This window comes from Notamacropus eugenii, chromosome 2 (assembly GCF_028372415.1).
Source record: "Notamacropus eugenii isolate mMacEug1 chromosome 2, mMacEug1.pri_v2, whole genome shotgun sequence".
Taxonomy (NCBI): Eukaryota; Metazoa; Chordata; class Mammalia; order Diprotodontia; family Macropodidae; genus Notamacropus; species Notamacropus eugenii.
The window spans coordinates 484307902-484323118 of NC_092873.1; the positions used below are offsets into that span (position 1 = coordinate 484307902).

The 15217-nt window shown below is 37.8% G+C and overlaps 1 protein-coding gene across 8 annotated transcripts in view; it reads right to left on the minus strand.

Moving 5' to 3' along the window:
* DDR2 (discoidin domain receptor tyrosine kinase 2) overlaps positions 1–15217 on the minus strand; it is a 253306-nt gene that overhangs the window by 195009 nt on the left and 43080 nt on the right. For 4 of the 8 annotated variants that reach the window (XM_072648779.1, XM_072648773.1, XM_072648772.1 and 1 more), the window contains exon 2: positions 1577–1768. The exons of 2 other annotated variants lie outside the window; for them this stretch is intronic. Coding sequence is in view for 3 of the 6 variants with exons in the window: in XM_072648773.1 (XP_072504874.1) it covers positions 1577–1768 (192 nt within the window). In the remaining 3 variants the exon portion in view is untranslated. Of the gene's footprint in view, positions 1–1576; positions 1769–15217 lie in introns of those variants that run through there. 2 more of the 8 variants (XM_072648777.1, XM_072648780.1) reach the window with 2 other exon arrangements.

Below are 15217 nucleotides of genomic sequence, written 5' to 3' on the forward strand. Positions count from 1 at the left end.
GAGGACAATGTTTTGTAAAGTGTCAAGTGCTATATAAATATGAGCTGCTGCAATTCCAACATCCATTCATTACAGAGTTATTTATCGATTATGTACTATTTCCATCAGCTTGGTAAAATGAAACAGTTGGGGATTTCTCATAACTTGCTTGGATTCCTTGGATACAGAGCATTGCTATAGCTAGAAACTCTGCAGCTTTCTGTATTTGGTGGTGGATTTAAGACTTTTCTCTTTCCTTGAATTTGCAAAATGGATTGGTTTGGTCCACCATTAACTTCACTGGAATACAACATAAGGATGGAGAGACAAAAAAGAACCAAAATACATGGTCCCTGTCCTCAAAAAGCTTATGACCTAGTTGAATGGACAAGAAAAGTTTTCATGCATGAAGAACTATTTGTACAAGTTGTAGGATCATATAATTTCTTTCATCTGCCCTCCTAACTGTGTGCTATGAAAGTTCAAAGAAGATTGAAATCAGTGTGTGCTAGAGGAATCAATCCTCTAAATATGAGATAGACCCAAATCAAAGGGGCATGAGATTGTCTAGTCTAGCTCTAGCTCTAGGATTACCCTGAATCATGAGACTCCTGAACAGTTGGAACCTCCCTAGGATAATGGAAATTGGATCACCTCTAGGTCAAATATAATGGGTTCCCCAGCTCAAGCAAGAGAAGCTCTAGATTTATTAAGGAATAGCAGCAGCAATGATAATAATAGCATTTACATAGCCCTTCAATGTTTGCAAAATGCTTTCCATATCTTATCTCATTTGTTCCCTGTAACAACAGTCCTATGATAGGTGATATTATACTGTTTTATAGCTGAGGAATCTGAGGTTGAAAAGTTTAAATGACTAGCCCTGAGGCAGGATTCAAACTCAGGTTTTCATGATTCCAAAGGTACTATTCGATATAGATGCTCCAAAGAGTCCTAGGAATTATCCCAGCCTCCAGCAAGAGGCCACATCTCCATAGGGCTGCCCCAATTCTTCCCTAAGGCTACCCCAATCTAGGCTTTCAACAGCAAGGCTAGTCTAGTGTCAATGAAGAATCCTAAAGTCTGGGAGGTAGGAAAGGGAAAGAAAAGAAGGAAGGAAGGGTGGGATTCACAAAGACAAATTATTTTCATTATCACCTTCCCAATTCCAACAAATCCAATGCCTTCCCATTAGATGTCTATGTTACACAGCCTTCCCTCTCATATCATGTACACTGGGAAAAGTTGGTGGGAAATGGGCGGAATGTGAGCATCACAAAATTTAAAGTTGGGAGAGACAGTCACAAGGAGCTAAAAAGAACCTTTGAGGACATCTGGTCCAACATCCATGTTTCATGATACTGAAGTGCAGAAGATGTAAGAGACTTGCCTGAAGTCACTTAAATAACAAGTGACTCTAGAACTCAGGATCTCTGACTCCAAAACCCACGCTCTTTCTAGAAAATCAGTTTGAAATGAGAAAGGTATTAACCATGAAAAGGCTCAAGTGCCACATCTGTGACATACACCCCAAGTACACAACTGGAGAGCTCTCAGATCAAGTAGGAAACTGGGGACAAGAGTAAGCTACACTTACATTAAGAGGTGAAGAACATTCTCTGGAGGGTCGTGATGGATCCTCAGTGACTGGATGGACCAGATGGGTCACTTTCCTTTTCACTCTCTTTCTCTCTCTGACTTCCAGTGGAGAAGACACTGGCTTCCTTACTTCCAGACACAACCTCGAGGACTTCCTAGGGCACAGACCTTGGCCCTTTTGTAGGTCTCCCTTGGGAGAGGAAAGGAAATCAATGTTTTATAAAGCCTTTTTGTATTCTACATTTGCTGTGGATATGGGATATCTCTGTAGATCATGACCCAAATGCCTTAAGAAACACAGAGAGGACCCTCAGAAAATAGATTAGGTTAGATAACACTGCTCCAAATATTGGGGGGATACTAGAAAATGTTTTATTCCCCCAAAGGTTTATGGGGTTAAAATGTACTTTTAAGGAGCTAGAATGTAGAAAAAGCAGCAACCAGTACTTCCCAAAGTTCTAACAATAGGGCATCCATCTGCTCTGATTTGTAAGGTCAATGAATAGGGAAAGGTACATAATAATAATAATTTTCACTTCTATAGTACTTTCCACACAGCATCCCTGTGACATAGATGATGTACATATTCTTTTCCTTACTTTGTAAGGGAGGAAACTGAAGCTTATAAAAATAAAGTAATTTGTCCAACACCACATAGGTAGTATGTGTTGAAGCTAAGATGGAGGTGTACTAGTTAGTCTCTTTGGTAAAGTGGCAAATCTTAGCAAACCAGCTTTTACCAACAATTTTCATATTGAAAAGAAGGTCCTCATTAGCTGCTTTGTGGTAGGGTTTTTAGTATAACTCAACAAGTACTTGTATTTCAAAGCTCCATGGAAAGACAGGGTTGCCATGTGAGGTAGAGGAGTTTGTTTTGTAGTGAAGATGAAAATGACTTATTTTCTGAATGAATGTAGCTAAGCCCGTCATAGTACAAGGGAAGGAGAAATATCTGTATGTCCTATTATCAACCAAGTTCCACTAAAGTCCCTGTCTATACACCATCCCCAATCTCCCCCCAAAAAATGTTCTACAAGTTATAGACCCATCTTAGAGTATGGGAGCATTTAATGGTACTGCAAACCTTCCTACCCAACAAACCAAAGTTACTCACCTGAAAAGAGATGCAAACTATATCTAAGGCATCCCTTGCAATTATATCTTGGCAAGGATACATTCCACAAAGACTATCATTATGCCATAAGAAATGATGAATATGAAAATTTCAGAAAAAACCATGAGAAGATGTATGAATTGAGGCAGAATAAAGTAAGCAGAATGGGGAAAGGAATGTGCACAACACTTATAATGATATAAATGAAAAGAACACTAAAATGAAGGCTCAGATGGCATAATCATAATGACCAATTTTGGTCCCACAGAAGAGAGAAGGAAATGTATCTCCCTCCACCTACTGGAGAGGATGAGACCATGATACAGAATGTGGCAAGCTCAATTGGACACAGCCAATATACCAATGGGCTTTGCTTTATTATTATTTTTTTATTACAAAGAAAGTCTGGGGGAAAGGGAGAGCATGTTTACATTGCAGAAATTACTTTGGTGTGAAAACAAAAGACATTATAAAACTTCTTAAGAAGAGAATACTTAAGGTAGAGCCAAGGTGGCAGAGTAGAAAGATGCACATACTATAGCTCTTCCCCCACAGACCATAAAATACCTGTAAAAATGACTCTCAACAAATTCTAGAGCAGCAGAAGCTACAGAACAACAGAGTGAAAGAGATTTCCAGCCAGAAAGAGATTTCCTGGAAGGCTGACAGGAAAGGTCTATCCCAAGGATGTTGAGCAGAGCTGAGCCCAGCTCTGGCCATGCAGCATTGGGAGGAACAGGACCAGAACAGGCCTCTGGGGCAGAATCCCCAGCAGAGACGGTCTCAGATCCCTCAACTCACAAGTGCCAAAGAAGGCTTCAAAGGTCAGTGAGAGCGCTTTCCCAGGTGGGCAAGAAGGGAGTAAGGTCCCCCCCAGAATGAGCCCCAGGCAGCAGCGGCAGCAGCAGCAGGGTGGCAGTACTGCATGGCAGTGGCAGAGTTGGGCAGCAGCTTCCATTGTGGGAACAGCTCAGTTTAAAACCCCTGGGGGAATTGAGCAGCTGAGCTGAATCTCAGCTCTGAGAATGGTCCTGGGGTGAGGAAGAGCACTAGGACCCTCCTCTTGACAAAGGATTCAGAAGTCAAGTAACTGGCTGGGAAAATGCCAAAAAGGGGGGGGGGGAAATAATACCATAGAAGGTTACTTTCTTGGTGAACAGGTGTCTCCTTCTGTCCTTTTGGATGAGGAAGAACAAGGCATACTGTCAGAGGAACTCAAGGCTTTTGCATCCAGCACCTCCAAAATGAATATGTAATGGGCTCAGGTTGTGGAAGAGCTTGAAAAGCAAGTCAACACCTTGCTAAAAGAGGCCCCAAAAAATGCTAAAGAAAATAAAACCTTTAAAAATGGGCTAACTCAATTGGAAAAAGTGGTCCAAAAAGACAATGAGGAGAAGAATGCTTTAAAAAGCAGAATCAGTCAAATGGAAAAGAAGGTTCAAAAGCTCACTGAAGAAAACAGTTCTTTCAAAATGAGAGTGGAGCTGAATGAAGCTAATGACTATATGATAAATCAAGAAATTACAAAACAAAACCAAAAAAATGAAAAAATAGAAGATAATGTGAAACATCTCATTGGAAAAACAACTGACCTGGAAAATAGATCCAGGAGAGACAATTTTAAAATTATGGGACTACCTGAAAGCCATGATCAATAAAAGAAACTACACATTATCTTTCATGAAATTATCAAGGAAAACTGCCCTGATATTCTAGAACCAGGGGGCAAAATAAATATTGAAAGAATCCACTGATCACCTCCTAAAAGAGACCCGAAAAGAGAAACTCATAGGAATATTGTGGTCAAATTTCAGAGTTTCCAGGTCAAAGAGAAAATATTGCAAGCAACTAGAAAGAAAAAATTCTAGTATTATGGAAAAACAATCAGGATAACATAGGATCTGGAAGCTTCTACATTAAGGGATCAAAGGGCTTGGAATAGGATATTGCAGAAGTCAAAGGATCTAGGATTAAAACCAAGAATCACCTACCCAGCAAAAATGAGTATAATACTTCAAGGGAAAAAATGGTAATTCAATTACATAGAGGACTTTTAAGCATTCTTGATAAAAAGACCAGAACTGAAGAGAAAAATTGACTTTCAAACACAAGAATCAAGAGAAGCAAGAAAAGGTAAACAGGAAAGAGAAATCACAAGAGACTTACTAAAGCTGAATTGTTTACATTCCTACATGGAAAGATAATATTTGTAACTCTTGAGACTTTTCTCAGTATTTGGATAGGTGGACGGATTACACACACACACACACACACACACACACACACACACACACACATACGGACAGAGAGCACAGGCTGAGTTGAATCAGAAGGGATGATATCTATAAAAAAATAAAATTAAGGGGTAAGAGAGGAATATATTGGGAGGAGAAAGATAGAAATGGAATGGAGCAAATTACCACTCATAAAAGAAATAAGAAAAATCATTTCCAATGGAGGAGAAAAGGTAGAAGGTGAGAGGGGAAAAGTGAAGCTTACTCTGTTCACATATGGCTTAAGGAGGGAATAACATGCTCACTGCATTTGGTATAAAAATCTATCTTACACTACAGGAAAGTAGGGGAGAAGGGGAGAAGTGGGATGAGGGGGATGATAGAAGGGAGGGCAAATGGGGAAAGGAAGTAACTAGAAGTAAACACTTTTGGGAAGGGACAAGGTCAAATGAGAGAAATAGAATAAAGGGAGAACAGGGTAGGATGGAGGGAAATATAGTTAGTCTTACACAACATGACTATTATGGAAGTCTTTTGCAAAATGACACATATATAGCCTGTGATGAATTGCTTGCCTTCTCAGTGGGGATGGATGGGGAGAGAGGAAGGGAGAGAAGTTGGAATTCAAAGTATTGGAGGAAGTGACTGTTGAGAAATGTTATTGCATATAACTGGGAAATAAGAAATACAGGTAATGGGGTATAGAAATCTATCTTGACCTACAAGAAAAGAGAGAAGATGGGGATAAGGGAAAGGTGGGGTGTGATAGAAGGGAGGGTACATTGAGGGAAGGGATAAGCAGAATGCAAGATGCTATGGGATGGGGAAGGGCAGAGATGGAGAGAAAAATTGGAACTCAAAATTTTGTGGAAATGAATGTTGTAATCTTAAAATAAACAAATGAAAAAAGAAGAGAATACTTTATGCCAATAACTCAATAGGTAACATTATCTTCCCAGCACCTGTTTTTTCATCTATAAAATGAAGGGATTGGTTGAAGAGAGCTAGATCACCTCCAAGACCACTTCCAAATTCTATTTGCATTGAAGGGCAATTTATTCTTCAATTGAATTTCTGAATGACTTCTCTAAAGTGATGGGATGAGGTGACATACCAAGAGTTCACTATGAAATCACAAGCACCTCAGCCCTATAGTTCTCTGGAAAGAATGGCTTCCATCAGACCATGTGCCCATTACCCACAGGCTAGAAAGATGGGACAGAGGATCCTAGTACTATGAGAAATGGATTTTCATACTGGTAAAAAACAATTGTTCAACTGAAAACATTTTGAAATCCAACTGACCTTGGTGGAAACCAAGTCTGTGGGTACAAAAGTTCAGTTTCTTACTGATATGGATCAGAAGTGAAAGATAGGAGGGAAAGAGCTCATTCAAGGTATAGATATGGACTCATGAGCTATTTTTTATTATCCAACTTTTAGCCATCACAAATCTAGACCTTGAAATCAGGAAACATGAAAGTAAATCCAAATTCTGATACTATGTATATAATACAAGTCATTTACCCACTCTGAGTCCCAGTTTCTTCATTACTATAATCAGGGGACTTAACTAAATGATTTCCAAGGTCTCTTTCAGCTGTAAAGTGAATGTTCATAGACTTTCTAACAAGCCCTACCTGCTAATTTACATTCATTCTTGTTTGATCTTTACAACAGTCCTATGAATTAAGTAATCCCATTACTAACAACCTTGAATGGACCTTGGTCTTCTGGTATGAAGTCAGTGCTATGGAGGTCTCTTTGGTGAATGAGTGGAAGTAGGATAAATGCTGAAATATCATAATTTCATCATAATTTAAGGACCCATAAAGTTAGCAGGAACTAACAAAGGAGGGCGGGGGGAGAGAAACTTCCCGTCCTTATGGATTCACATGAGAATTCTATCAAATTTTTAAAACACAGTTGGTACTGATATTACACAAATTATTCTCAAAAGTGAAAAAGAAAGGATTCTACTAGAATCCTTTTTTGAGGCAAATGTAGTCCTAATACTTAAACTAGGGAAGGATAAAACACAGAAGGAAAACTGTAGACAAATATCACTAATTAATATCAATTTAAAAATTTTAAACACTATCCTTTCAGACTACAGGAATTTATACAAGAAATCATTCACTACAACCAAATAGGATTTATATCAACAATGGATGGATGATTCAACACTAGAAAAAAAATATAATTAATCATATTTTAAAAAAACAAAACATCCATAACTATACAGTACTACATCTTAATAGTTGTAGAAAAAGCCTTTGACAAAATACAACATTTATTTATACTAAAAACCCAACAAAGTATAGGCAGAATGGGACAAAAAGTATCTATTTAAAACAAAAACCAAGGATCTTAAGCAATGGGGATACACTAGAACCTTTTCCACTAAATAAAAGAGTAAGTAAGAGTACTCCCTCTCCCCATTATTATTTGATATAATTCCAGAAAAGCTAGCAATAGCAATAAGCCAAGAGAAATTAAAAGCATAAAGAGGCAGAGTCAAAATGGCAGATTAGAGCCAGCAACCTAGCCAAACTCTTCCAATATTTGCCTTCAAATAACTTTAAATTAATGCCTTAAATAGGACTGTGGAGTAGCAGAATCAACAAAAGGTCAGGGTGTGACATTTTTCTAGTCTATGACAACTTAAGGAATCAGTAGTAGGAGGGGCTGTGATGCTGGGATGGGGGCTGGCCCAGAGTGCATGCAAAAGCACCAGAAGAAGGTCTTGGAAGTTGTTGCAACAGAGTCAGCAGCAGCTTTGGTAGCTCTCAGCCCAGAGACAGTAAGGGGATCAGACAATTGGTCAGAAAGAGATTACAGGGGACCCTTTAATGGCATCAGGTGAAGCTGGCACTGGTTAGCAACTCCATTGCCCATACACAGTTCCAGGGCAGAGGAATGCTTGTGGGTCAGTCATAAGGGGGCAGGGGCCCTGGTCACAATTCCAAGCCTGTGAGGAGCAAAAGCGCTTGTGGCTGCTGGACAGCAAGGGACTTGGTCATAGTTCCAGAGTTAAGAGGAACAATAATGCTTGCAGCTGAAAGGAAGCAGGGGCCCTTGCTGAGTAAAGACCAGAGCATAGACCAGAGCATAGACCAGAAGAACAGTGACCACTGCTCTCCCTGAGTCATACAACCCTGGAAACACTGAAAATTTGTAGACTCCCCAAAACTAGTAGCACAAAAAAGCCTAAAACTTGGGACAGTGTTTCACTACCCAAGTTAGCAGAGTTCAACTTGAACATAAAGTTCAAAGTCAAGAAATAGGTTGGGGAAATGAGCAAACAACAAACAAAAAGCCTTGAACATGAAAAGCTACTATAGTGGCAGAGAAGACCAAGTCACAAACTCAGAGGAGGACAACAATGTAAAACAGCTAGAACCAAAGCCTCAGAGAAAAATGCTAATTGGACACAAGCCCAACAAGAATTCCTAGAAGCATTAAAGAAAGAAATTAGAATGGAGGTAGAAAAATTAGGAAAAGAAATGAAAGTGATGTAAGAAAATATGAAAAGAAAATTAACAGTTTGGTAAAAGAGGCACAAGAAATGCTGATGGAAAACACCTTAAAAATAGAATGTGCCAAATGGGGAAAGAGATACAAAATTATTTGATGAAAAGAACTCCTTAAAAAAGTAGAATTGGCCAAAAAAAATTTGGGAGGGAGGGAAGCTACAAAAACTCACAGAAGAAAATAATTCCTTAAAAAATAGATTTTGGCAAATAGAAACTAATGGCTCCATGAGACATCAAGAAACAATAAACCAAAGTCAAAAGAATGAAAAAATAGAAGAAAATGTGAAATAGCAGAAAAACAACCAATTTGGAAAATAGATCAAGGAGAGAGAATTTAAGAATTATTGAACTACTTAAAAGGCATGATCAAAAAAAAAAAGAACATAGGCATGACATTTTAAGAAATTCTCAAGAAAAACTGCCTTCATATCTTAGATCTAGAGAATAAAATAGAAATAGAAAGAATTCACTGATCATCTCCTGAAAGAGATCTCAAAACGAAAACGTCTGTGTTTGATGGTTCTGGGAGGATGGGATTGAGAAGGAGGCCTCTTTCCAGTAGAAGTAGCCCAGGATCTGGAGGGAGAAGACCTGAGTTCCTACTTACTATGTGTGCACTTACTAGTCGAGTGATCATAGAAATCACTTAACTTAGCTGAACCTCAGTTTCTTCATCTACAAAGGAGTTAAAAAAATAATAATAAGCATCTTAAAGTATTATTAAAAGGATCTAATAGGATGCTTGTAAAGTGCTCTGCAAACCTTTACACATTTTTTGATGTTAGCTATTAGTTTTAAGATCTGGATTTGCCAGAAATAGATAGATAGGCAAATAGATATATATGTGTATAATGTATATAAATGTGTGTATACATATATATTATGCTGCTTAAATATTTGTTATATATGCTTATATATGTATATAAATATAGTTTGTTATATATACTATATATATATATATATATATATATATACATAAATTCATATCATCAGCAGGTATGTATATGTTCAGCAAAATCACAACCAATTGGGCCCATAATTAAACATAACCAGCTACAAGACCTATGAGAAATCATAATGTTCCTTTAATGACCCCAAATTTCTCCCCGACACAAGGGCCTATATTGGCTTAATGAACAGAGCCCCTCACAGAGTTGTAATAAGATTCAAATGAGATAACATATGCAAAGTGCTTTGTGCAGCTTCAAATATGAGGGATTTTTTTTAGTCATTAATAACACCAATGGATGGCACTGGTGATGTTATTGATTTTGAGTCATGGAACATGACAATTGCAAAAGAATTAAAAACCAGTGATACCCAATAAAAGAAAAGTCTATGTGCTCTCCTTATATTTTCACAATAACAAAAGAAACCAAGGAAGGAGTTCAGTCTATTCGATGGATCCACTGTAGAGAATTTATGTAGCATGGGCAGGCATAGATGAAGGGAATGAATGAAGAAATAAAGAAATATGTATTACGCATTTCCTACATGGCCAGCATTGTTCTTGAAAACATCCATATTAATGACCTAACAGATCCATCTGAGGATTTTCCATTTGAATTCCAGCTCTGGCATTTAGGTTGATGTCAATTCTATCTCAGCGTCCTTCTTTATAAAATGGAGATGATATCTGACTACTTATTTCACAGGCCAGTTGTGAGCATCAAAGAATTTAGATATATGTATGGTGTTTTGTAAACCATAAATGCCAGCTATTTTTATTATTACTCTAAGATCCTGAGAATTCAGAGTTGAAGTAAAATGAAGAGAATGAGGGGGTGGATTTTGTTTATTTACGAGTCCTCTTCTTTCTTTTTTTTTAAACAAATGTAACTTCCTGAAGTGTTTGTCATCCTGTCTGAATGAGAGGCACATGTCTGCTTTCCACCTTCCCTTGAAAGTTTTCTAGTCCAAGACTCTGAAATTTCAGCAGACAATGTGGTTTACATTTGCAAGCCAACGGGGCCTTAGAAATCTACTCCAAGGCCTGGAAGAATCATGTGTAGGAGTCCAGAACCCAGCATGATCCAGGACAGTTGAGAAGAGGCAAAAGATAAATGGTTGGTTGGTTGATTATTCGATTCAATTAATTCACTGTGAAGAAGGGCTGAACTGAAGGTCAACAGCCACTCCCAAGTTTACTCACTGTAATAATATAAACAACGATCACTGTATTTTTATGATGAATGATCCTAGAAGAACTGTTTAGTCAGTCTGAAGAGTTTGGTTTGGTCATTCAGCATAGGAACACTCACCAAAACTTATCACAAAGACAAAAGAGAGAGGCTGACTACAGGTAAAGGCAGAATATAGGAATTATGAAATAGCAGAACAGGATCACAGATTTTTGAGATTGATTGAACCTAAGAGATTCCTTCATTTTGCAGTTGAAAAAACTGAAGCCCAGAGAGGCAAGGTAAATTTTCCCAACGTCACAAAAGTAGTGAATGGCACCAAACCTGTCTTCTGACTACTACTTGTGTAGCATGATCAGGGCAAATATAGTAGACTATCACCACTCTAGACCTGGATACTTTATGTCTCTTAGCTTCCATAACGTGCTATTGGCTTATATAAACAGTTCACTAAATCCCTCAGCTCTTTTTCAAATAAATAATTGTCTAGTCCCACCTTATCAAACTGTTTTCAAGTTCCCATCTTGTTTATCTAAAGATGAAATTTTGAACCCATGTGTAAGACTTAATACCAATCTCTACTGAATTTTATCTTATTCGATTTGACACAATGTTATAGTTTGTCAAAATCTTTTTGAATTTATACTGTAATCCAATATATTAGCTTTTTGTCCTATGCAAAGGCCTGCCATCTACGCCTTCATTCAGGTTATTGGTAAAAATATCAAAGGACAAATATCACTGGGTAGTCTTCCAAAATGATACAAACAGTTGATGACTGACTCTTTGGATTCAGCCATTTGACTTGGGAGTCAGGAAGACCTGAGTTCAAATCCAGCTTCAAAGGAAAGACCTAGGTCCAGTAGACAGAAAATCCAGGGAGGTAGATTCTAATTCAATTTTAGGAGGAAACTAATGATAGAATGGTCTTCTTCAGGACACAAGAAATACTGGAGGTATTCAAATATCAGCTGAATGACCACTTGCCATAAATACTATAGAGGAAATCCCTATTCTAGTATAGGGCAACTAGGTGGTGCAATGGATAGAGCACCAGTGCAAGAGTCAAGTTCAAATTGAGTTCAAATCTCACCTCAGACACTTGACACTCACTAGCTGTGTGACCTTGGGCAAGTCACTTAATCCCAATTCCTCATCTTGGGTCATCTCCAGTCATCTGATGAATATCTGGTCACTGGATTCAGATGGCTCTGGAGGACAAGTGAGGCTGGTGACCTGCACAGCCCTCCCTCACTCCAAACAAAGTCAAGGGCAAGTCATGTCATCATTTCTCTGATGGCATGGTCTTCTTTGGCAATGAAGGACGAACATACATTAGTATAAGTTGAATGAAATATGCTACCATTCTGATATTCTATGATTTTGTGATATGCCTTGATTTTTACTTAAATATTTCATGACCCCCTTCCTCAAGTGTATAATAAGATCCTGGATCATAAGGAAGCATTTATTTCACATACCCCACAGCGCAAAGCAGATAAGGATGGTACTCAACAAATAATAAATGAACAAATGAATAATGAATGAATGAGTCTATGTTAAACTCAAAAGCATAGTCACCAAAAGTCATCCCATTATAGATAAGTGATCAAATGATATGAACAAAAATTCTTAAAAGGATTGCAAGGTATTAAATACCATATGATAGAAAGTTCTAAATGATGAGAGATACAAATCAAAGCAACCCTAAGATCCCACTTCATATCGTGCAAATTGGCAAAGATCACAAAAAATGGAAATGGTCAATGTTAGAAAGGTTGTAGAAAGGTGAGCTCACTAGTACATTGTTGGTAGAGCTGTGAATCAGAACAATCATTTAGGAAAACAATTTGGAATTATGCAAAAAAAAAATTTACTAGTCACTTTGAATCAGAAATTCCACTAATAGGCTTAACACCCCCAAGAAGGTCATTGATAATAAGAAAAGAGAAAGTCTCCACATACAACAAAATACTTTTAGTAACATGTTTTGTGATAACAAAAAAAATTGGAAACAAAATAGAAGTCCATCATTTGAGGAATGGCTAAACAAATTGTGTTACAAGAATGCAATGGAATAGTGCAATATGAAATGACAAATGTGATGAATGCAGAGAAGCATGGAAAGATCTGCTCCATGAACTAATGAAGAGTGAAGCAAGCAGAGCCAAGAAAATAACATACATAGTAGTTACGACAATGTAAACAGAAAATACAACCACACACCAAAAAACACAAAAGTGAATGTTACAAAATTACAAAGAATAAGTATATCTTAAAAGAAAAAAAATGAGAAGAAACTGCCACCCTGTCCCTCTACTGAGATGGAAAATCCATAAGTATGGTACGTTGCACATATTTGCAGACTTTTTTAAGGTATTAAGTTGTGCTTTTTTCTTTTTTTTTTGTCTTAAAACATTATTTTTATGTGGAATGACTGAAATGGGGAGAGAAGAGAGAGTGGAGAAAATTATGATGATATAATAATAATAAAATATCAATAAAAACTTATTTTTAAAAGTTTCGGGTCAAGTAGAGAGCTCTGGTTCTCTGAAGTGATCATGACTTTGGCTGTCTATCTCAAAGACATTTTGGCCTCTCTGGCATAAAATTTCAGCAGCAGCCAAAAAATAGAGGCTAATCTATCCTAGCTTAACTCAGAGGAGTAGTGAGTTTTAAATCTCTCCATCCCAGTTACTGGTTCCAGAAGATGCCTCTTCTACTGACAGTGCCTTCAGTACCTACCCATCTTCCTTTAGGCCTATCCTCAAAGTTTGGCTCCAAGCAGTAAAAGTCTAGACTCAGGACATTAGGATATGTTCAAATCTGTATCTACATTTTCCAGGGTTCTGGCCAAGAGAATTTTCTGTCCAGGAAGATGGCCCCTTGACCCTTTGTCTCTCAATGTCTAATTTTCTCTTATTCCAGCATCTTTCCCATTTACCTCCTTCAAATTCAGGAGAAATATCTGCTTTTATGTCTATTCCTTACTTAAAGTTCCCTAAATGAGTAGATCTGATATATCAAAACAAGTGATAGATGTTCCCTCTCCCTCCATAAAAAAAGTTCTGAAAGGACTCTTTATCCCAGAATAAAAAACTATCTCCAGAAACTGTTTTTTGTGGACCTCCCCTGCAGAATGGTCAGCAGTGCCCATGTCTGTGGTTCAAAAGATTTAAGCCCCAGGAGGGTCATTACACTAAGCCATGAACACCACCGGAAGGACCACAGCCACCTTTACTCACAGTCTGAAAGAATGTCAAGTCTTTCTGGAGCAGCCCAGTGAGTCCTGCTGCTTCTGGGACAGGTCCAAGACCTGGAAAAATGGCCACCTGTTTGGGACCTTGCTAAATGTGTGCTGGATCATCACAAATGACACAGGATGCTAGAACCCTCTGGAAGGAGCTTAAATATGAAGTTACCAGTTCTAAGTCACATTCCACCATCACCCCCTCTATCCGTGCCTATGGAATTCTTACATATCCATCAAAGCCCAGCTCAAATAGCATCTCTTCTGGGGAAATTTCCCAAAGTACTCCTAGTTAAAACAGTTCTTTCCTTCTTCTTCTACTACGATTTTTATGTCATGTATTTCACTTTCACATTCTACATCATGCCATGGTTACTTGTCTATGCCTTCCTTATCATCTCTATAAGACTATAAACTTGACTGTGTATACTGTTCACAAAAAAGGGAGTAGGGTTTTTTTTCTGATTCCAAAAGTTTATAATATTTGATTGCTTTGAGGTTTTATTTTTCCTTCCTGTTTTTTGATGGAGATAAAAGGGATTTTGGTTGACTTGTCAAAATAAAATAAGAAACAGTGTTAAATGACTGTAGCTTAGTGAAAGTTACAAAGACTATTTCCTACAGGAGGTCTTTCATAGCTTTCCAGCTTACAGTGCCTTCTCTTCTGAGGTCACCTTCCAATACTTGGTATTTTTCTTATATGAACTGATTGATATATAGATTATCTCCCTTATATGAATGATAGGTCCTTGAAAGAAGGAACTATTTTTGCTTTTGACCTCTATCCCTGGCACTTAGCACAGTAGCTAGCACACAGTAAGTGCTTAATAAATACTTGTTGACTGTTTATTCTTATATCCCCCACAGTACGTAGAACAATGCTTTACTTAGTTGTCGAATGAGTGAATGGTTAACTGAAAGATTATATGATCTATATTGCCAATTCTTTACATCCCAAGAAAATTGTGTTGAAAGTGGAAATAATGTCAGGTTCAGAATCAGAAAGGCTTAAAGCTCTTCCTCTGACATACACTAGCTTTTTGATCCTGTACAAACAATTTAAGCTCTCAGTGGCCACAACTTTCTCAAATTAAAAATTACCCAGTGGTTGCTGACCTCCATTGACAAAGGGAGTTTCCTCATCAATATCTCTCTATACTACTAAAATCACTGGTCTAGACACAGACACAAAAAGAAAGTTAATATAATTGTTCAAATCATTTTGGAGGGGAAAGCATGTTTGCCTAAATTATCTTGGTAGCTCTTCAGTTACTGCAAAGACCTGGCTTTGAATGCCTGATAGAGGTGTATTTCAGCTTCAGCAGCAGTGGGAATGTTTCTATTATACCCACAGCTGCCTAAAT